General features: G+C 34.5%; 2 protein-coding genes and 1 long non-coding RNA gene across 4 annotated transcripts; 2 read left to right on the plus strand and 1 right to left on the minus strand.

Moving 5' to 3' along the window:
• Positions 1-6,432: 6,432 nt before the first annotated feature.
• Positions 6,433-7,008, plus strand: LOC133859572 (uncharacterized). The gene has a single exon (XM_062295004.1). The coding sequence runs from the start codon at positions 6,433-6,435 to the stop codon at positions 7,006-7,008; it is 576 nt and encodes a 191-aa protein (XP_062150988.1).
• A 4,519-nt stretch (positions 7,009-11,527) lies between these two features.
• Positions 11,528-19,150, plus strand: LOC133861203 (syntaxin-132-like). 2 transcript variants are annotated; one of them, XM_062296933.1, is made up of 13 exons: positions 11,528-11,720; positions 12,393-12,506; positions 12,779-12,835; positions 13,776-13,824; positions 14,258-14,346; positions 14,420-14,493; positions 14,598-14,640; positions 14,715-14,775; positions 15,008-15,033; positions 15,121-15,198; positions 16,130-16,210; positions 16,284-16,349; positions 16,460-16,809. In XM_062296933.1, exons 1-13 carry the CDS (start codon positions 11,703-11,705, stop codon positions 16,631-16,633), a joined length of 930 nt encoding a protein of 309 aa, XP_062152917.1. In that variant the 5' UTR covers positions 11,528-11,702; the 3' UTR covers positions 16,634-16,809. The 2 variants fall into 2 exon arrangements, with proteins under 2 accessions (XP_062152917.1, XP_062152918.1); XM_062296934.1 differs by lacking the exon at positions 16,460-16,809 and adding an exon at positions 18,735-19,150 and having other exon boundaries at positions 11,570-11,720.
• Positions 19,151-19,737: 587 nt separating this feature from the next.
• On the minus strand, positions 19,738-23,970 carry LOC133859934 (uncharacterized). Its single transcript, XR_009898830.1, has 3 exons — positions 23,831-23,970; positions 20,976-22,639; positions 19,738-20,793 (listed from the first exon to the last, which is right to left on the minus strand). It is a non-coding gene; the product is annotated as an uncharacterized LOC133859934 (long non-coding RNA).
• Positions 23,971-24,253: the final 283 nt, after the last annotated feature.

Here is a 24,253-nt window from a genome sequence, read left to right on the forward strand (position 1 = left end):
CAAATGGACTCTTACAAGATAAATTTGTGTCCAAACAAACGGTTTAGTTCAAGTTACATGACACAAAATCTTGTGACCAAATATACAGTGTAATATACATATGCACACGTGCATGAAAGAAGGTAAAGAAGGAAGCTTATGATATAATTAATCTTAAATTCAATCATTTGCCACCAAATTTGGCTTGGCATTTTAATTCTTAAAAATCAAGCTACCCGAGATTAATTCATTTAAAAGCGTGATCATTCGAGACTAACAATTTAGTGTCGGACTATGATCATCTCCATTTCAAGCAAAATTGAGAGAGGATCCATATTATAGTCCATAGTAGATTTACAAATCTAATAATATATATATTGCCACATAATGAATATATTACTATATTATTTAATATAGATCACAAAATAAATAGCCCAAGATACTTTCTTCCTGCTAAAGCTACCTAATGAGCTGCACTAATTTGATTATATCAATATATCTTTTGGGATCTATACCAAACTTACTTTTGTCTTGACTGTTGGGCCACGGCCCAAGGTGAGTTGGACTTGGCCCGTAGAGTTTTCCTTGTTGGGTCTTAGGCTTTGGACTTTGGAGTTCTTTATTCCTTTGGTGAAGATCCAAGGTTGCAGGCCCATAGTGGCCCATCAGCATCACTTCTGGTCAAAGTCGTTTAACAAAAAAATAAAATAAATTAAAAATCATTAGGGCACATCAAGGAAAGGGAAACGACAGAACATGGAACGTGTCAAGAGAGAAATTGTGATCAATGACAACTCAAGAAATCAAAATCAAGCCCATTTGGCCATTTGATTTGTTATTTTCTATGTAATTGTTTTAAAATCTCCATGCATTCATGTCTTGTCAATTTAGTCGCGCGGGGGTAACTCACCTCCCAATTATTTATTTATTTATTTTTTCATTTCCTCCAAATTTTAGATTTTAATTTGATTTTCTTCATAATAATTTTATAATTTATATTAGATTTTACAATAGCATTGTACATAGTGCCACATCATTTAAAAATTTTAAATAACATAGTCTATGAAGTTTAATGTGGGCTATGAAATAATTCCTCTCCTTTTCAAGCCATGTTCCTTATAGTTGGATTTAGGGCAAGTGCCAAAATAGTACATGTAAAGGCTAAACATTGACCACGCCATTCATTATTCCATCAACCAAACGCCTTCCCCATTAACGACGTAAATTGCATCAAACTTTGGTCTGGTTTAAAATATGTGACTTGATAACCAGTTTAGACCAGAACACTAGATGATTATGTTTAAGTTACGGTGTGTTATGTTATGATACTTTTAGTATACTTTGGTTGTTACTCTTTTATAGGATTGTAGAATTGCCTTTTTAATATGAGATAAAGTTTGTCATTGTATGCTCTCTTATGAGGATTTTAAGATTCTTTGCTTTGATCAACTACCAAGCAAAGGGTGCTCTAGAGAATATGATCATACACTGGCTAACTGACTCGTACAATCTAATATTGGGTTTATATATGACCATATAGTCATATACTGGCCAATTATCCAATTTAAAATGAGCCATAGATTATCGACAATAGTATTATGTGAGCCTTACTTGCAAATTTTCGATGATCATAATAGATTACCTGCATCACGGGCTCTCAGTAATTACACTTTTATAGGGCTCTAGGCCTCAACTCTAGCTTTGTTCAGCTGCATTGTGGTCGTTCAACGGCCTTTTGGCCACACAACATCGACCCCTTTGGCTTTTGTCAATGTTATTATGTGGGATTGTGTTGTTTAATTAGTGGTCTCGATCTATGCCAGTGCAGTAGCAACCTTTTAGTCAAGGGTGAAACTAGAATTTTTAGTGAAGGGGGTGAACTTATGTGGACGTGGATGACGGTGTTGATGAGGGGTTGAACTTCCACTCCTATGAAAATGTATTTGAGAATTATTTAATTTGATGAGAACATTAAACGTTGAAATTCTTTGTCATATGCAAGTTCAAGTATAATAGTCGCTTCAAGCAATAGGGTCAAGCACATGAATTGAATTGGGAATGAAAGTATAGAAAAAGTAGAATGAGATCTCAAGTCATATACAGTCGATGCATATGAGGACTTTTGGTGGATTTGGAAATCACATGGAGGAGTAGCGGTTGGGAAGACTTGAAGGAATGGCCCTCGATCAGCAACTTTTTCTGTATTCATAGTCTATGTTCACTATTTTCACTACTTTTATGAATTTTCGAAAATATTATATGTTACATCTTTTTCACTATTTTCTATTTTTCTGAATTAAAGAAACATTTTTTTAAAAAAAAAATAAAATAAAATAAGAACATCTTGCTTAACATCGAAAGCAAGAGTAGACGTTTATACACACTGAATCTACAAAGGAGTGACCCTTTTTACGTGAATGATTTTTCAAACATGCAACGAGATAATTTGATAAGTTTTGAGGACGCGTAGACCTTTTAGATTTTGAGAGAACCTAATATTTTCAAAACACAAGGTTTAATTTGTGATTAATATGTTTATTTTTTGTTAATCACTCACACATATAAATAAGAGAATTACAAAGACATAGAATAAGAGATGAACTCTTACCTCTACCGTAAGATAAACTCCTAATATAAATAAACTACTTAGAAATAACTCCAACTGTAACTTGGAGAAACTTACTACTAAATAATTTTTGCATCATAGTACTACAAATAATTAAAAGACTCGACTTAAATATATAACTATAACTATATTTATTTAATTAAACTACGATTACTCTAAGATAAATTAATGCAAGTTATGTCAATATCTTCTACATATTGTAGAATTTTACTTTCATAACACCCTCAACGAAAAAAAATTAATTTATATCTATTAGAATTTAGTTTTTGTTTGATTTAGCGACTTCGAAACTTGCAGTTTTTTTTTAAAAAAATAGCGTTCTCAAAATGTAATTTTTAAAAATACAGCGAAACGTTTGGTATGCCGCCGAAAAGGAATTAGTTCAATAATCAGGGAATGGAATATAGGCAATGAATTAACTTAGCTAGATGAGGAAGACATGGCTAACTTCGAAGTGGACAAGGAGCTCTTGGCGTGTGTTCAGGCCGTGATTTGATTGGGAATTGAATGGATGGTGAGGGCTGTGGCCAGAATGGTCTTACGTACCTTTTGAAAGTTTGTTTACATGTGTGGAAATATGGTTTTTGATCTTTTAGTACATGGCTGATGTCTCACGTCTCTTGGCCTGTGAGTGAAGTGATCGAGATTATTCTTTCCCTAATCTGTGGGTGTAAGTAGTTTGTCTTTTCGGAATGGACCCAAAAAAGAAAAAAAAAAAAGAAAACAAGAGCATGAAGAGCTTTATTTAATAGTACCGAACTTTCATCATTTTTAAAAAAAGATAACTGATCAAATTTCAAAACGTCTCTGTATAAGGTATTCATTTTTCAGAAAATCTCAATTAGGGGTTTTGAATTTTTTGTTAAATCCTATCAAAATTCTCAAAATACCTCTCTTTTTTAGAGGGGAAATTGTTAGGATTTAAGTGTTAGTTAAAATTTAATGAAATTTGAAAAAATACTCATGCTTGAATCTTTGAAATTTTTTATAATTTTTTTTTAAAAAAAATTGAAAACACAATGGTATTTTGGAAATTAGGAATTAACAGAAAATCCTAATGGAGGACTCCTGATTGAGACTTTCCGAAAAAAAAAATGGTACTCTATATTGAAACGTTTTGAATTTCAGGTATATATATTCATTAAGAAATTGTAAAAGTTTGGTATGCTTAAGTGAAGTTCTTCTAAATATGTTTGTTTAATAATGTTAAGGGGTGTCCTCCACCACAAAGCAGGCTTTGCACAGGTTCCTCCCCCACAAAGCAGGCTTTGCACCGGAATTATCTTTCCATTTTCCTGCTTTCTTCTTGCTTCCCTCTAACCAGCAAACTTGTTTTCACCTATTCCCCTTCATCCACCATGCTTTTGAAGTTCGGAGTCGGTTTTTTGGTTTTGATCTACTCACTACCTTCCTCTCTCTCTAGTCATGCTCCTCAACACTGGGTTCACCGGAGTCTCTGGAGTCTGCCGGTGGTCTTCCCCTTCTCCTTCGTCGCCTGGAAGATGGCGCGTACTTCTCACTCGCCAGAAAGCTCTTGGAATCAACCAGGGCGTGAAGCTTCCGACAGCACCTTCCTCCACTTTCCGCTCCAACCCACGGTGGTTCCAGACGATTCTACCATTCCCTACTGTTGAGAGGTGGTCTTTGGGCGGCGCGTGGTTCTCCCGCGCCTCTCGGGAGGGCTCCCACCCTGCCTCCGCCAAACTTGCTGCTGCTGTTTTTATGTTTGTTTGTTTGCTTTACTGGGTTTTTTTTGTTGTATTCCTCTCCCCCTGTTTACTCCTGTGTTGGTGATTGAGTCATTGTGACAAATGCCTCGAGCCAAATGACTCGCATCTTCAAAAGCATTACTCCCGCTGTAACAATTGTCTTCAACTGTTATGAAAAATCAGTGTATAAAATGTGAGAAAAGAAGAAGAAATAAGGAAGAAGAGAATGAATATCTAAAATTGTATAGAATCAACCAAATTCGAGAAGGCTACTCTCCGGGCACGTTCAATAGTGCAAATCTCCTTTGTTCAAAGAACAACAATGATCCAAGATATCTACCATCAGCCAACCTACAACTATTTATACAAGTGATGAATTACAGCAAGAAATGTTGAACTGTATTTACAACTAGAAACAGAATTAACTACTCCTCCCAACTCCCAGAATTTTTCTCAAAAAAAAAAAAAAAAAAATCTAAAATAAAATAAAATTTTGTCCTTAATTTTGTTTACTTTTTTAGGTTTGCCCCTCCAAATTTTTTTTCTTTCAATTTGGCCCTCCCATATTTGCAAGGCTGGGTCCGCCACTGTGCCCAGCATAATCGCCTTGCCTCATGCAATAGTCTTCACGTGTACTGTTGACGGTCAACCCATCTTCTACGAGCTTCCCGCATCTTCACTCGAATCACTACCTTCCACTTACTAAGTTAACTATCATGCATCCTTAAGCTTCCCATAGAACTCCTCTGTAACCTCAATCTATCACCGTTGATCCTGCTTACTAAAATCCACCCGTGACACCCGCGTACTTTTGTTCATAGTTTAAATTTTGGGCTGCTCAATCCCTCCTGTGTTTGTGCTTTTTATTTCTTGTTGTAATAGTTCTATTGTATTTATAAAAAATAATAATAATAAGAATAATATTAAGGGAGAAGTAATATTATATTATTTGGTTTTAATTGGGGTATTGTCCAAACATGCCTCAAATTCATATTTAAACTAAATTGGAATTTGTTTTAGCAACCAAGAAGCAAGTTGGCAGAAAATGAGGAAAAAAAAAATAGAAAATATCTTCTGAAATTTTCAATTATTAGGAGATCGAGCAAGTACACATTACTTGATGGGAAACAACCAAGAAGCTTGGAAGAAAATGAGAAAGATCATAGAAAATATCTTCTGAAATTTTCAATTATAAGGGGACTAAGTACTAGATGGGATACAACTAAGAATCAAGTTGGTTTTGCGATTGTGAAAGGATTTAACTCTTTTGAGATAATTATTGATTTGTATTCCATAATTAAAGGATTTAGATGATTTGATTATCTAAAATTAGAGATATGATTTCCTGTCAACTTTTTATATAACTATTCTATGTGACAAGAAATCATAAGATAGTTATGATTTTTTGTTTTCAAAGAGCCAATGATTTCCTGCCACATAGGATAGTTGTGTTTTTAGTTATGTGAAAGTTGACAGGGAATCATATATCCTGAAATTAAGGGATTTGATTTGTATTTAAAATTATTTAAACATCTGAAAAGTTTTATAAATAAAACATTGTACTCAAATCGTATATAAAAGAAAGATGTAAACTATAACGCTTTAACGTATCCTTATTCTCTGTGTCTCGATCTCTTTATATTATTATCGGTTTCTATATATATATATATATGCATGGAAGAAAATTAGAAAGAAAATAGAAAATATCAGCTGAAATTTTCATTCATTAATCATAGAAGTTTGGATAAGATTTACAAGGTTTGTGAAGACACAGTTTTTGATGTGTAAAATTCAGCGTTATGTTCTTCTTTTTGTTTTACTTTTCCTTTTCCTTTTAATTTTCAAATCCTTAAAGGTAATTAACCCAAACCCAAACAACGTCTCTGTCTGCCACATAAACCTCAATTAGGATTCAACAATCATGTTCGTACAAGGAAACAAATGCAATCAAATTAAATTAAATAAGGATCACCCTAGAGCCCACGTTTCTTCTCCACCTAATTACCCATAAATGCCACCCATTATTGGCTAAACATAACTTGCAATCTCCATAGCCATCTTCCAAACTTTCTCGATCTCTTGAGGCCTACTTTTACAGTACTATAATCTTCTGAGAACATGGCTGCCGGAAAAACTTCTCGTAGAGGTCTCAAACTATGCTGTGTTTCAACGGCAGTTTTCTTAGTTATCATTGCAGTTGTTGTCATAGCCTTGGTCTTCACCATCTTCAAGCCTAAAGACCCCAAAATCTTCCTCCACCCAGATGGCCTCCAAAACATTAGGCCCTCAATTTTTATGAATGCTACAGTGAATGTCACGTTCAGCACGGTTATCTCAATTGAGAATCCAAACTATGGAAGCTTCAAGTTCAAGAACACTTCTGTTTATGTCAATTACCATGGGGATGTGGCCGGGGAAGCTCCGATTGTCGGACGACGGGTCGCTGCCCGAGACAAGCTTAACATAACAACTGCTGTGAGTCTTGTGCCCCTTAAGTTGATGGAGAATCCTCATTTTCTTGGTGATCTTGGAGCTGGGAGCTTCAATCTGACTTCAACAGCCACTTTGCCTGGGAAAGTGAGGTTCCTCAATATCTTCAAGCTGCATGCCACGGTTTATAATAGGTGTAACATATCTGTTTTCCTTCAATCTCAGAGTGTTGACTCCATATGTGAGACCAAACTCAAGATATAAGTGTTCTTCTGCACTAATTTTGCCTGGCTATTGTTATTGGGAAGCCTAGTAGACTTTATTACCTTTGTCAAATTAAGTTCTTTTGTATGCTTATGTTTTCTCAATTCCCTTAGACAGATGAGGGTTTTTTTTTTTTTTTTTTTTTTTTTTTTTTAAAAAAAAAATTATTATTATTATTTAAATTTAGTCTTTTCGTGTTTTGTATCATAGAAGAATCTAATTATTTCCAAAAATCAAGCTAATGGTAGATTGAATCTTGTTTCTCCGCCTTCAATGATAAGAGAACGACAATTAAGATACGAGTTTATTGATCTGCAAATGAGATATCTATGCTTTTAAATGCGACTGACCTAAGTATCAGAGTTCTTAGGACCGGCAGTTTTTCAATGACCGTCGGCGGTCTAGAAATTGCTGCAACAGTGTGCTTATGCTTTCCCAATTTCCTTATGCAAATCCTCTTTTTTTCTTTTTTTCTTTTTCTGTTTTTTTTGTATTTTGTATTTTGTATGATAGAAGAATATTCTAATTATTTCCAAAAATCTGGCTCTTGGTAGATAGATCGAATCCTGATTCTCCTCCTTAAATGATAGGAGAATTACAATTAGGCTACAAGTCTATTGGTTTAATTTAGAACTGAAATATGTTTACTTTAAAAAAGATTCAACCTTTCACTAGGAAAAAGAGACCTAACCAAAATGAATGTAAACAGAACATTAGATTATTGACAAAATATATCACTTTGAATTCTATTTTGTATGGACCTGGCCGCCTAATGCTTTACAAAAATCAAAACACAAGTCTTGTTCATATAAAAGAATCGGATAATAAGAGAACTCAACTCTCACAATGAAAAAGATATCTAATCAGAATGAAAACAAACAAATTTTTTGGCATTGCTAAAAAGTTCAATTTATTCCCTAGTGATCAATTTATTCAATTATTCAATTTATTTAAACGTTCAATTTATTCAAATTATCATTAAGAGTTCAAGTTGTAATACACTTAAGGGTTGTATAGATAACCTAAGATCATTAAGCCTGAAGATGAACATGATCTTTACTTAAGAATTTATTTTAATTGGGGTATTACAACTTTTATTATATTCTTTTTACAAATTGATGTGGCAGTTAATCTAGTATTGACACGTTAATCACAATTAAATTTAATCACGTCAATTTATAAGAAATTTATAGCAAAAAGTGGTAATACTCCTAACAGTACCTAAATATATAATGGGATTTTTTGACGAGGGGGTGAACCTACCCTTCACTTGGACCCTCACAATTTCAAATTGTTACTTTGATTGCTGTTGTTTATTTTTTGTTTGGCTAATTTAATGGGTTTGATTTGATTAATTTATATATATATATATCTACGTCTTTATTTATATACATGGGTTTGGATCCACAGGCAAAAAATTATGTTATTATGTTCCTTCCCTGTCCGGCTGTCGGGCCCCAACCCAATAAATTTTGGATCAATATGAATAAGATCTAGTTATTAATGGGATAGATACAAGTCAATGTCATTCAGCTTAAAATGTTGTCCCTACTCTAGCTCATCCCAACTAAATTTTTTTTTAAAAAAAACCCACCAATTCAACTGGATAATTAGAAGAGTTGCAATATATATATATATATATATATATATATATATATATATATATATATATATATATATATATTCAAACTTAATCTCAAACTTGAACGATTAGTTATGAAACACCATTAACTCGTATGTACGTGTATTAATTTATACGAAGAGATCATTTTGTTAGGGAGACATATATACCACATGGACTCAGGGCCGGCTTTACCATAGAAAAAATTAGGATGTTGCCTAAGCTCCCAATTAATGAATATTAAGAAAGAATTTTTTTTTTTTCAATAAAAAAATATTTGAAGGCTTAATTATAGTCAATATTCTTTAGTTAATGCCTCTAATTATAGTAATAAGTAATTAAAAAGGCATTAATATCATTTAATTCTCTGATATACATTTCATTCTTAAAATAAATCTTAAAAATGAATGGTATTATAAGATAATCAAATAATATTAAAGACATTCTTAAATAAAACCCATTTTTTAACTTTAAACGTTCTATTTTTAAAAATAATGAAGATAATGAAAATAAAAATAATATTCAATTACGTTGTGAGTATAGATTTTAGGCATTGTGATGAGGGAGCAGCAACCAAGATTTCAATTAAAATTTAAAAGGACATAAATAAATTTTGATCTCAATTGTCAATTGGATCATTTGGAAGAGACAAAGATTGATTTAACACTCAATGCTAATAATACATAATTTATTCCAAAGGTTAAAAATATAAAAATTATACTACACAAGGACTCCAAACAATGCTCAAGATGTATGGGCCGGGTTGTGGTCTCAGATAAATCCCTAAAGGCATAGATGGGGGCCCCACTTTCTTTGCTATCTTTGAGGAACTTATGGGGCCCTGTGATGTTTTGGACCTTGAGCTCGTGGCTATTATGGCTCGAAAAATTTGGTTCCGATGAAATGAGGTGGTGCATGGAGGTGACTTCACTCATCCCCAACAAGTACTTAGTGAAGCGAGTTTCTCCATTGAAGAATTCAGAAGAGTTGCTAGACTAGTTTTGACAATACCAATCTCTATCCATGCAGGACCTCCCACACTTTGGAGGCCACCCTCCTAGGTTTGTTTAAAGTTAATTGGGATGCAGCTGTGGATAAAAAGCAAGGTCAGATCGAATATGGCTTTCTTGTTAGGGATCATGAGGGGGGCCGTCTTGGCTGTGAGGAGCACTACTAAGAATTTTCTAGCAACATCAGAGGTGGTTGAAGCGCTAGCAGCTCTCCATGCTGTGGAAACAAGTAAAGAAATGGGCTTTCATGATATCATACTAGAAGGAGATACTATACAGATTGTCAATGTGATTAAAGCGACCAATAACAATTGGAGTAGCATCGGTCATATTGTGGATGACATCAAACTGGAGTTGAGGTAGCTGCGATCTTAGAATATTGACTATGTCAAGCGGAATGCGAATCAAGCAACTCATACCATAGCCAAAAAGGCTATTTTGGGTGTCATAGATATAGTTTGGATTGAAGAAATTTCAACTTGTATCTATAGTATTATATCTAGGGAGCTTGTTTCCCTAAGTGATTGAAGTTCATTCAATAAAGATTATTATATTTTTTAAAATAAAATAAAATAAAATAAGCACCTCTCAATTGTGCCCGATTCTCATTTCTATTTTTACAATCACCCCTACGCCAGCCTATACATCAATAAAAATAAAGAAATGCACCAAAACCAGTTGGTCCAATAAATATTAAAAACAGCTTACTTGTTATAAGCTTTTTTATTCTTCTCATACTTCTATTTTTCTTTATTATATCATAATAAATTTTAGTAAGAAGTACTTCTTAGTGTATTTATGCACATATATGTTTTTGTATATATTATTTTAGAGTGACAATTTGTAAATAACGTTCTTATAAAAAATTATACCAACAGTTAACAATGTGAGCTGTACTTAGATGATGTCATTGGAGAACTCAATCAAGATCTCTTCCTAATTTATTTATTTATTTATTCACATGTTATGATGTTAGCTTAAAAGAAATAGGAAATCATTGTTGTTGTGGGAAACATAAATTATGAGAATTATAGGAATAATAGCAGGAGTACGAAAGTAAAGAGAAAGAATTTAAAAATGGTTTGGTGTTATACACTTATTCCGTCACTACGATTTAGTCACAAGGGTTACATTATGTTCATTAACTTGTTTTTTTATAATACAAATGTCCATATTAATTTATAGGATTTAAAGTAAATACAAGTATGGTAATCAAATCCTCATGATTTAATTACAATCTCAATATTCAATTACAATTAACCCGAAAGTATAGAATATTTCAATATCTACCAAATATGAAAATATACAACTCAATATATTGAGTCGTAATGACTTTTAAGTGCGTGAATGAGTTGTTTGCATGTTATTTAAAAAATATAAATAATGTAGCATTTCGTTTAAATGACATGACATTATATATAACGTTAAGCTGATATGTTATTAATAAAACAGAGAAATGGATCGAAACCCGGTCCAATAAAAACAACTTACTTGTTATATAATCTTTGTAATTCTTCTCATACTTCCATTTTTTATTTTTTTTTTCACATGCACCATATAATCTTCTTTGTTATATCATAACGAAATTTTAGTAAGAAGTATTTTATAATGTACTTATGCACATATATGTGTTTTCTATATATTATTAACATTCTTATTAAATTTTTTGCCAACAGTTAACAATTTGAGCAGTACTTCGATGATTTCATTGGAAAACTCAATCAAGGTGGCATTTTTTTTCACATGTTAGCTTAAAAAAATAAATAAATAAATAATAAAAAATAAAAAATGTTGAGGGTAAAGAAGAATATATTGGTTTGTAACTGTTAAAAAATAAATTATTTAATTAATATTTTTTACCTTAACGACTTTTTGTGTGTGTGAATGGGTTGTCTGCCTGTCTGTCGTTTTGGTCTACCTTGTGTCGCCGGCCAACTATCATAACGTTGATTATTATTTTAGTACCAACACAAAGCTCTAACATTCCTGGGCTTTCCTTTTCATTCAACAGTTTTCTTGCACTTACGATCTCTCCCTCTCTCGCTCTCTCTGTGATTTTCAAGATGAACGACCTGCTCACGGTACGTTGATTCTAGCTTTCCAACTTTTGTCATCTGGGTGTATCTGTGATTGTTTTGCAATTGTTGTTGATTGATATCACTGTCTTGAAGTTGACCAATTTATTTTAATTACTGGGATATAGAAGTGGTGATTTGCTATTTGGGTTTTGAATTTCATGCTCTCTGTGTAACGGCTGGATTGGTGATCTTTAGGTTGGATTTAGCTCTCTGTTGTTGATGATGAATTTATAGTCTGATGTTTTTCTTTTTTCTTTTGTGATTTCTGTGTAGATTTGAGACTTCGAGGAATACCCACTTGTGATTTAAGAAAAAATTGCAATTAGATAGCTGACAAATCTCGCCACTTTGTTTTAAGTGGCTTTTTTTTTTTTGAAATATTAATATTTCTAACTTGAATTGGTAACCAAATTAAGCTAATGGCACTGATATCAATAGTTTATGTTTGTTAGTGATCTATTTGGCACCATTATCTAAAACTTCATAAACTGATTCACTTGAAAAGTGTAGAAATTGAATTGATTTTGGGATGGAGAGATTACTTTACTTAGGAGTGTTCTGAGTTTTCTTTCTTTCTTTCTTTTTTTATGGCAATTTGATTGTTGATTTGAAGACAATTATACGGTGCTTGTTCTCTCAGTATATGCTAAAGAGAATTTATTTTCTGTGGTTTAGGATTCATTTGTTAGTGATGCCAAAGGTCAGCCTTCCAGAGAAAGTGATATCGAAATGGGAACACGTGTTCCTGAAAGCAACCCTGATATGGGAATGGCAGCTTTCAACAAGCAGGTATATCCTACACATGATGTTCTATTTTCATTTGCAAAGCTTATATGTGATTTGGAAATCTGTCTTTGTGCCATTTTTAGCGAACTTATACTGATAGTTTGCATTAGTCAGAGGGGACAAGTGAAATCATCTCACTTGTGATTCTCTTTATAATTCTGTTACCTTCCCAGCACAGAAAAAAGTTGATATCTAATTTTCTTTTCTTTAATTAGATTTTGCTTCCTAACAACTTGTTCTCCCTCCTCCCTTTTCCTGCTGTTCTTTTTTATTAGATGCAAGAGATTGAGAAACAGGTGGAGAAGGTCTCGGGGCTTCTTAAACAACTAAAGGTATGTTGATTCTCATCCAGGGCTAAATCTATTATGCTTTTGCATTGAGATGTTCATAAGCAATTTTTCCAGAAATGAGATCTGCCTTTGCTTAGTTAGTTTATTGTATGTGCTGTGGTTCTACAGGTGCGAAATGTTTGGTTGTCTTAATCTTATATTTTGGTGTAGCACTAAATTTTAACTCTGAATGAATTATTTAATTTTATTTCTCGATCTCTATACCTCCTGGTGGGAATTGTTGTAGCACCTAGTTTTTGTCATCCAGAACAAAGGTCAAGCTGGGAACCTTTATGGCAGCATCCAGTTCAGTTCTTCAACTTCTTAGTTGAGCCACCTTGTTCATGATGTAATGAGAACTGTGAGGGGGAAAAGGAAGGACGGGATTAATTTCAGAAACAATTTTGGAAATTTGAGTAAAAAATCTAAATAACATTTTTAATAATTTCAAATTTAAGTACCTAGTTAGACTAGGTACTGGTCCTAGTGCTCTAAAACTGGCTTTCAACCTGGTTGACTAAAGGGATGGTTTCTGGACCAAATGGAACAATTTTCTAATCTCCTTCAGGATACATGAGTTGCCAGCCAGATTTTGTTCACAATTTCTAAAATTTGATATCATTCTCATTATTCTTAACCATTTTGTTATTAGTGCTCAGTGGAAGAAACCAACCATTAAACCTTTTGTATGCTTTGAAAAAAATAGGCAATTAGAGGTTGTGGTTATAGACAATACTACTGCAAAGATATTCCACCATTAGTGGATAGTCCAGGTGTTGAACAGTGTTAAAATCTTTGAGCATGTGAGATCCTGCTTCTATCAGAGTCAAGAATGAGAAAGTGATGCAGGACAAGGATTAATGACAGGCACTCAAAATTTAACTAGAGAATCTCTCTCTCTCGGATAGTATTATTAAAACACTATTTGCAAACTTTTCTACAGGATGCTAACGAGGAGTCAAAGTCTGTAACCAAAGCTTCCACCATGAAAGGTAATTATTTTTGTCCATGCCCTTTACAGTTGAAAAGCTTTTATTTGGAACTAGTACTAAAATCTCACCTCATTAAGTCAGTATTATTTTTTGAAAAGTTAGCTCCGTGTCAGTTGCATGGCTAAGTGTTGACCAACTTAGGTAGGTACTTGACTGTGTTCATCAATGTTGCCACAACACAGACCGACATTAACTTTTGAATTATTGGCGACATTGGTGAAATAAAAAGCATTGGCAGAATCTAATAGGATAGAAATTTCAGATAGACTTGGCCAGTTGATTCGAACTTAGGGCAAACTCTTATAAACTGTTTCAAGATTGATTTAGTTGACCAGTTTTGAGTATCTATTTTATCTTCTTGAGCTTGTTGTTTAATTGCATGTCTATTGTACATACAGACTCATATTAACAATTACTCTTAAAATATATTCAGCTATTAAGAAGCGGATGGAGAAAGATATTGATGAAGTGGGGAAGATTGCACGAGGTGTCAAAGGAAAACTAGAAGCAATTAACAAAGATGTAATACTTTAATCAATTACGGAGGGTAATTAACCTCTTTCAGGTTTGTGCACTGACTGCTTGTTCTTTTCAGAACATTGGGAATCGACAAAAACCTGGATGTGAGAAGGGAACAGCTGTAGACAGAGCGAGGATGAATATGACAAAGTTCGCCGCGAGTGCAAATCTTTAAATCTTAGACTGCTTCTTAATTCATTTCTTTTACAATAATAATCTAGAAAATTGATATATAAATTAATACTGAATGGCAGTTCCTCGATGAAAAAGTTCAAGGAGCTAATGATAGAGTTTCAGGTATATCTACATCTTTTGCTTGTCACTGGTGTTTAGTTTCCACACTGTCTTCTCATCTATGTATTATGTTTCAGACCCTTAGGCAGAGAATCCAAGATGAATACCGGGAGGTTGTGGAGAGAAGAGTCATTACAGGTTAGAAGACTTCAGCCTTTAGATAATGAAAACTGCAAAATGACAAAATTAAGAATTACATGTTAAAGTAATGGTATTATATTACTATCGTCTTTTTGTGTTGGTGACCATGTTTCAATTCTTTTTTATGCCATTACATGTAAGAGTAATGGTTTTATAGTGCTATCGTTGTCTTTTTGAGTTGGTGATAATGTTTTTATTCATTTTTATTCTTCTATGATTTGATGAGCAGTCACGGGAACCAGACCAGATGATGAGGTAAGCTTGAATCCTCATAGATTATGATTTGAGCATTGATAAATTTGGGTGTTATTTTAATTGGTTATCGTTTAATGACTTTTTCAGACAATTGACAACCTGATAGAAACTGGAAATAGTGAGCAAATCTTCCAGAAGGCAATTCAAGAAATGGGACGAGGACAGGTATGCTCCTTTTGATATCTAAAGTGAAGTATAGTATGTAGATTTCTGTTTGTTTTCTGGTTTGCTCAAGACTGATGAGGATTATTCGAAGGCTTCTTTTTTATCCATGTACATTGTTGTTGCTTCTGTTACTGTTCTTTACAACCATAAACACAATTAATTATATAGATTATCTAATGAGCGGACTCTTCTCTGGATTGGGTTTGTTGTATGCTGTGTTTTATAGATAAATAATGCCAAGGGTTAAGTTAGAGAGAGGTCCGTTTACCATATCAAAAGGTAGGACATGTAAGTATATGACTTGGAACAGTCTTGATGGAGCAATGTCAAGCATGTTTCTTGCTCAGCTCCACGTCACTGGTCATCAGTGATGGAATGAGCAGAGATTTTTCTTGGTATAGTATTTAGGTTATCATGGCACTACAATTACAGAGTTTACTACCATTTTCTGATCTAGGTCACTGATAATGTCCCCCCAAATAGATTATTTGGGTCTCCAGTCCAATGATCTTCCCTCATTGGACCAGTCCTGTGATCATTCACTTACCAAGCAAGCTTTAATATTGTCTCTTAATTGCTTCATCATCTTAATGATCTCTTGGAGGATAGCAAAGAAACTTGGCTTGGAAAACGAGACTTGAATGTTTGATCTCCCCTCACCCCAAATGTGCATGTGAATGTTTTGCCTAGGCCTGCAATTAGCCCATTGAGCTTGAACGTTTTCATCACTTTGAGGACTGGGGTAAGCTTACTCATGCATTTGCAGCTTCAATGCAGTGAGAAAGAAAAATTTCCATCCACCTTCTTGAGTGCATTATAGCTTTATCATGCATTAAGGGCACAGGGGAAGAAAAAAGTGATGGTTCTTTGATTTTGCAATCTCAAAGTTCTGCAAGCTATCATACTAAGTTTGCTTTGGCCATGGTTGTAGGTGCTAAATACCCTTGAAGAAATTCAGGAGAGACATGATGCCGTGAAAGAAATTGAGAAAAAGCTACTTGACTTGCATCAGGTATCTCTATAGATAAGTAAATTTACCCTACCTGAAACCAGATGTATGATATAACTTTGAAATATTTCGACAGATTTACCTCGATATGGCGGTTTTAGTCGAGGCTCAAGGAGAGATCTTAGACAACATTGAAAATCAGGTTTGCTTTTTCTTTTACTTTTACATCATTGAGCATGTGGATCCAAGCATTTGAATGTTGAATGCTAGAATGTGTTGCTCGGTATCGGGTGTTAACGGGGTCTTGTCCAGGTTACAACTGCGGTTGATCATGTCCACAGAGGGACAAGTGCACTTCAAAATGCAAAGAAACTTCAGAAGAACTCTCGAAAATGGATGTGCATTGCCATTATTATTCTCCTAATAATAATAGCCGTTATAGTTGTTGGTGTCATCCAACCCTGGAAGAGTAACAAGGGTGCTTGAGTGGTGCTTGAGTGGTGCTTGAGTCTGTCCCTTTTGTCTCTTGTCCATGCTTTTGGTTTGCCTGTCTTTGGTGTGGCTTTAATTTTTTTTTTTTATTTTTATTTATTATTTTTTTTTTTTGTGAAGTTGATTTGATGGTGGTAGTGTGCTTTGTGGATGAAAGGTTTGGTACTCGTGTATACAGTTGTTTTTTTTAAAAAAAAAAAAAAAAAAAAAAAAAAAAAAATCAAGCTTCCTTATTTGCATTGCCAAACAATTGATCTTTGCTGCTGATTTTTTTTTTTTTTTGGTGCAAAAAGAAAATAAAACCAAGTTAACGTAACCATCCCAATTCTCTTTTGGACAAAGTTTGGAGGGGGTCGGAGGAAATTCTTCAAACTCGGTCTATTATTTTGTCATTTGTAGATCTTTAGCAAGTGATTCTCATATGTATTTTTAATAAAATTAACATACTAAATTTTTACGTGTAAGAATTTAAAAATGCATATAAAAATCACGTGTCCTAAAAATACACATCAAATTAATATACTTTATTAGAAAAATTTAAGAAAAACTTTATACTTGTCAAAATCTACCGAATTTTCTGACAGGTCAAATCTTTTAACGGTTGTTTTCATTGAGCTAGACATTGGCGTCAACCTCCCTCACAAAAAGTCAAAAACTGTGTGCCAAGGATAAAATCATCCCAAGCCGGGAAAATAAGAATTTTAAAAGGCAATAATAGAGAAAGGAACTCATCAACGATCAGATTTTTTTTTTTTTTTTTTAATTTTTTAATAATAAAAACGATCAGATATTGTTATATTGGATGAACCCTTTTTGTTGGTGTTATGTCTCTTGGCAGTTTTGACGTATCATGCTTGCCTTGTACTCTGGTTGTCTCTGCGTTTATAACTTTCCCATGTTTACAGAAAAAATAAAACACCATCCTCGTAGCCGTCAAAATTATGGTCTTACTCTTCCAACTAGTTGTATTGTAGTCTCATTTAAATTGGTTTGACACTAATATGTTTTCAGCATAAACGTTTGTTTTGAAGTTATAACCGTTTTGTCTATATTGAGCGGCTCGCCTCTAGTCGAGTTAGCTCATGTTCTCTCCCGTTTGTGGCTTAAATTTTGCTACTTCAGCTCAATGAAATATAACAATCCAATGTAATCCCCCAACCAATCACCCACCCCTATTCTTCCATGCCCAAATGTCGAATCACCATAGCCGTTGCTGCCGGCGTCGACCATACAACATTTTCTCAACATGGTGGTTTGACAGCTTTGCAAGAAATAAACAGGCCTATGAGGCAAATGTGAGGGTGAACGAGAGCTAGAGTCTATGGTGGCGGATGACGACGATAGTGCTAGTGGCGGTAGCAACTGTGGTCGGGGTTGGGCGTGAAAGAGAAATAGGGGGTGAGTGATTGATTGGTATCTAGTGTAGTTGGACTAAACTGATCTACACTATTTCATACCCTTAGATTTCACTTACATGATGTGGCAAAAAGAATGCAGACTTTTTCTTGCACTCGTCCAATGGAAAGCATGGACTAGGGTAATTGGGTAATTATCACAAATAGTGATTGCCAGTTCTTTTACTATTTGAATTGCTAGCGTGAGAAAACCCATGTAAGATCCATTTGCCCCAACAGGTCTCAAATAGCTTACTCACTTGTTGAGGTAGGTATGTCTCAAACAGCAATACAAAAAATTGCTGAAATCCAAAACTAATGGTCACTGATCATGGCAAGACTGCAATGCCTTCACCAAAAGGAATATCATCACTGTAGGGTGAACAACAGCTCTCCATTTCTGGTCATTGCGTGGCCAATAGGTTGACATTGTTCACACTTAAAAGTCCTTAAGATTGCACACAATTTGCTGTCCTATGTTACTGCTATTCCCTACCTTTCTAGGCTACTTTCTATTGCTTTTTTCTTTGTTTTTTCAATTCTTGGGGTACATTAGTCTTACTTCTTAGAGGTTAAAAACAAATTCAGTTACACTTGTCAAAAAGAGAAGCAAGTTAAAAATCCTTGATGTCTTGAAAATTGCCGTGTGGTAGATTTTCCCTGTAAAATGAGTCCAACTTTTTTGCATTTTTTGGGTGCAGGTTACAAATGCAGTAGACCATGTGAAATCCGGTACAGATGCTCTCCAAACTGCAAAGAGTCTGCAAAAGAGGTCGAGGAAGTGCATGATGATTGCCATTATTTTGCTCCTGCTTATTGCAATCATCGTCATACTCTCAATTTTGAAACCATGGAAGAAGTGATCAACAGAGGAAAGTGAACTCTTATCTGCTCACTCTCTCACTCATACCAACTTCCCATGGTATACATAAACCAAAAGGACAATTACTGTTACAAAGTGTATGCTTTCTTTCTTTCCTTTTCCTTTTCAATTTAATTGCATCTGTATCACGTTTCTTATGAGATGCATTTACAAATAATGGAAGCTAGTACAGTCACTTTTGATTGTTTCTTTCGGGACGAAAAAACTACATAAATGGATGCATTATGTTTGCAAGGCTGGTTCTCCTCTCCTTTCCTCACCATCCATAGTTTGGAAAAAGATCTCTCCATTTCGTTTGAAATGGATAGTACCCATTTTATAGTCAGAATTTAAAGTTGGTGTATCTAACGGTATACATGATTCCACATTATTTGATTTTTAAAAAAAATGTGACAAACATTGACTTTATATATATCCGTTAGATGCACCAACTTCAAATTTAAATCATGATTCATTTGAAATGGAGGGAATCCTTGTCCCATAGTTTTCTTTGCCTTGGGTGAACTAAATCACTGGTTTCAGGAAAATTTAGGCATGGCTAGCAATTGCTAGACTAAAGTTGGATTTGATTGACTGCATACTCTTGAGGTAAGTTACAAATTTTCTCAATCCCAAACAGGTCTAAATTGATATAAATCATGATAAATAATTATGCAAAACATCAACATGCAGAAAAGGTGGGGGGGGGGGGGGGGGGAGAGGAAAACTCTACAGATAGAGGGCCAAAATATGAGGGGAACAAGGCTTTAAAAAGTGTAATACCCGCAAGAAAATCACCTGTGTCTATAAGGTCTTATGTATCATTACTACCTGTTACAGTAATCCAGTGTTAGCTGCAGCAAAAGTTCATATTCCAATCAGTAGAGTAATTGTAAAAGAACAAACAGATTTAGTTTTTGAAACTATTCTGTCAAGTCACCAAATTAGTGCAGGTCAACCACAGAGCTCCAGTGCTGTTAAAATTGATACATAATTAGGGCAAATAGAAAGCATTGATAGCCTCTTCTTTTTCTTTTTTGAGGGGGGGAGACGGTTAGAATGAAAGGGACTTTACTTCTTTTTAAAATATCAGAGACCATTTATTCCTAAAGATTATATATCTGAAAGGGGAAAACTGTTCCTGGAAACATGCATGGAACTCAAGGGAAAACCTCCTAAACCATAATTGGAAGTCATCAAGGAACTGCTCATCACCTGCCCATCTAGCATGGTGATGAGCAGTCTACCTGAGGCAGGTCCAGCGAGCTCGCTGCCTCTCCATGTTTAGTCGCTCCAGTTCTTTAATTTCCATCCAAGTGAATGTGCCCTCCTGCTTTGATCCTTCAATTGATTTCTCATAATGAACATCATCTTTTTCACAAGTATTGCCAGTTTCCAAAACTAAGGCATAAGACTAAATGAACCATCCAAAAAGTGTCAAGATTTTCTTCACTTTCTCCTAAAGCTTTCTTGTTCATATCAATTTTACAATCACCCCCCATATTCTTTACCTAATCATCATCAAGCTCTTAATCCTTTGTCTTCCTCCATTTCACTTAATTCTCAACTACGAACATAGACGCAATCAGAGGCTCAATCTCAGCTTTGTTCAACGGCCTCAGCTACTTAACCATAAACAAACTTCTTAATCCTTCCTTCCTCCAATTCACTTAATCCTCATCTAGAACATAGATGCAATCAGAGGCACAATATAAGCTTTGCTTCAGGTACTCATGGGTGTCAAAAACGACCATCTCCAGAGTACCAAATAGATGAAGGCACAGTTATATTATCAAAGATGTATGACTTTCCTCGCTAATATCTATTCCACAACAAGTGTTCATAGAACTACTTTGGAGATTCTCTGGACCGCATTCCATGTAATTTTGTCATGTGTTCTGCTTCAGGGTTTCACTTATTCATCAAAAAATAACTGAAGGAACTTAAAATCATACACGTACATATGCATTTTCATGTGCATCAAGTATATAATAAAATAGAGGAGAGAAATTATGAACTCTTGTGTATCTATTATACCGTTCAAGTCAACCATTTGAAAAAAAGTCATGGTAACACTTACCCAGTAAATCAAGTGCTGATACTACTTCTCAAACATGGTTATCAGCCATGAGATTACAAATTCACTCCAGAACAAATCTACCAACGAACGTCTTTAGTTATGAATCCTGTGAACCAAAATCACCTTAGCAAAGTTTAAAGCAATCAAAACACATTGGGCAGTCTGCCAGAGCATCTAGCTGTGTGCATATCTACTTTACGGAATGACTCTGACAATTGAAATCCAATCACAGGAAAAGCATATACTAGTATAAATGCACAAAGATTAAACTGGACCAGTCAACAGACAATATGTTATTCGTAGGCATTGCATGTGGGTCCGTATGTCTTCATAGCCATCATGTGTACAGTATATAGAGCATGCTAGCATCTGTGAGTGTGTGTGTGTGTGTGTGTGTGAGAGAGAGAGAGAGAGAGAGAGAGAGTTGCAAAAACTGCACAGTTGCAGCTAGAGTAAATTGGTAGTGTTTTATGACTGATTGAAAATGGCAGATCCCAATAGGATACAAAGGAGCAGAGTAACAAAACAAACTAAGAGTCTAAAATAACAACTGTAATAGTGTTGCATAGGAATTTGCAAACATGCACACACTTTTGGTAAGATGTGTTTTACAGCCTGGACAAGCACAGGGTGAAAGTGTGCATGAACTGATAAACTTGATTGATGGCATAGCAGATGTCAGGTTTAGTGAGAGTTAGTAAAAACAGTAGAGATCAGATATCCTGGATTAAAATTCAGTTTATTTTAATTGAGCATACCAATTCAGTAGTAGAAACGATATTTCTTTAAACTCAGACCAAACACATTGAACACCAAGGGATTCGAACATAAGGACACACAAGTGTCAGTTGTGAACATTACAGAACTAGTAACAGAAGTAACTTTGATGTCAATCTAAGAATAACCTTGAAGAGGACCAGATCATGTTGAGTCTGCTACAAATTCATTCAATTATTGCCATACATGATAAGAACATGAAATTGAGACAAGCACCAAACACACCCAGCATCAGATACATACCCAAAAGATGTGCACAACAAAGGTAGAGGATTACACATTTTATTCTTTAGTATTCAAGATCCTGAAGTGTGATGATAGGACAAAGACACCTCGGCCAAAATCACAATCAGCACAGAAACCTTTTAACAATTTCTTTCTTTATTTCCCTCGGATGAATTAGAAGCCTTCATTTAATTCAAAATACAAGAAATACATCTGTCAATACAAGCAACTCAAGTTACACAAATAAACAAGTAGCTATAACTGCATACCAACTACATAAACTAATCACAGCAAGTAAGACCCATTAAAGACAGAGAAGGAAATGCAGCAAAGACTGTAGAAAAAAAATTATTTGAATATAGTTTTTAACCTTCCTTCTAGCAGCAAGTCTACTTCCAACATCTCTTTTAACAGCTTGAAGCAAGCCTTCTTCACTCTTGACTTGTTCTTTAAGCACTCTTTGATTTCCATCAAACCAGAGATGATACATGGTAGCAGGCAAATCAAGTTTACAAAGAATAACTCTGAAACTCTGACCTTTCAAAGTACTAACAGCCAATTAACCCTTCACCCTAGCTTCTTTTCTGTCTAGTAACCAAACTTCTGCTCAAAATCTCCTGGTGAAAGATCTTTCAAAAAATAAGCGATCTCTACTATCCAGCCTACTTCAACAAAAAGTACACAATAAGTCACCGATATTACCCCAATTACCAATCTATTCCAGGTAGAGAACCAATTCTTTATAACATGTCAGCATCTAAATGAGTGCTTAGGCATAGCACCAGAGAACAAAATAAGCTTCAACCAAATGACTTGAGGCATCTTATTGCTAACTACTTCCCAAATATCAAGGGAATAGTATTTCCCATTCAAAGAAGGTGATGGATGAGCCCCAGAAAAAAAAAAAAAAAAATACAGATAAAGGAAGAAAATCTCACTAAACAAGTTTCACTTAGGGCTGGAAACACCACATACGCAAACTGGTTTTTCTCTACTCCCCGTCCATTATCCTTCCTTTTCTCTCTCTTATAATTACTCAATAACATAGACCCACTACACCCTAAACTACCCATCACCACACCAACAAAACTACACATATCACGCCAATAGAAAAATATCCACTACCACACTAACACAAACTATCCCACCCACAATACACACCCGTGACCCATTAGTGACCAAGTGACATAATCTTCACAGAATTTTTGGACTTCGAACAGCTTGCTTTGTATCTCCACCAAGTCATCAGACCTGGCAGCCGGCAGGTGGCCAAATCCAGTAACCATTTCACAGAACACTATCAAGTTTTGCTAACTTTGCTTGCTGAGTCATATAAATTCTATAACAAATGCATGGATAAACAGGACCAAGAGGAATACTGGAATTGATCCAGCATTTCCCTCATTATGCATCAACAATGATCCAGAAATGCCTCTTAAACAAGAATCTTCTAACAATTCCATCTTCTAATTTTGTTCTCAATCTTTATTCTCGCAATAATTACTGAGAAAAAATCGAATTTCATTTTGAATAACTGCAAAAATGCATACAAATGAAAAATCAAAGAAAACAAGGAAGAAAAACAAAACTTTTATCTCCAGCGATCTCATAAAATTAGTTGGGCATAGTTCAAGTGAGTGTGTCATTATCTTTTCGATATTTGCAGACCCAAATCAACCTAAAGTAAAAGATTAAACTTTTTCGCCTTTTTTTTAAATTTTCCTCAACTTTCTTGACAACCAAATAGAAACACAGACTTTGGTCAAATTCCTCAGCACCCAATTGGTCAAATATCAGAGGCGTAAAATCTAAATTGTCAAATATCACAAACGAAATGTCTGAGATTTGTTTACCTTCAAACGCCTTCTCATTTTGTTGAAAACCCCAACTTCTGAATCGACTCCGAGAGAGAGAGCGAAAGCGATACTCGGACTTTTGTCGCACGACTCGCACCGAAAAAGCACATCAGAGAGAGAGAGACGCGCCGCGTAGGTAGACGTAATTATGAGAAGTGTTATACTAATCAAATTTTTTTTTAAATGTTTATTTTCAAATAACGTGTAAATTATTAATAAGATCTATTATTTTAAAAAATATTTTACCATCTCACATAATAGTGACACATCAATTAAAAATTACTTTTGAAAAAAAAAAAAATTAGATAATTCCATGTTTTATTACGAGGCTTTCGATTTAAGTTATTATAATTTTTTTAACGCTGCAGTTTTGTTTACACCACCTTATTGGACAACCTTGTGAATGCGAGAAATGATTGT

Source organism: Alnus glutinosa, chromosome 2, assembly GCF_958979055.1.
Source record: "Alnus glutinosa chromosome 2, dhAlnGlut1.1, whole genome shotgun sequence".
Lineage (NCBI taxonomy): Eukaryota > Viridiplantae > Streptophyta > Magnoliopsida > Fagales > Betulaceae > Alnus > Alnus glutinosa.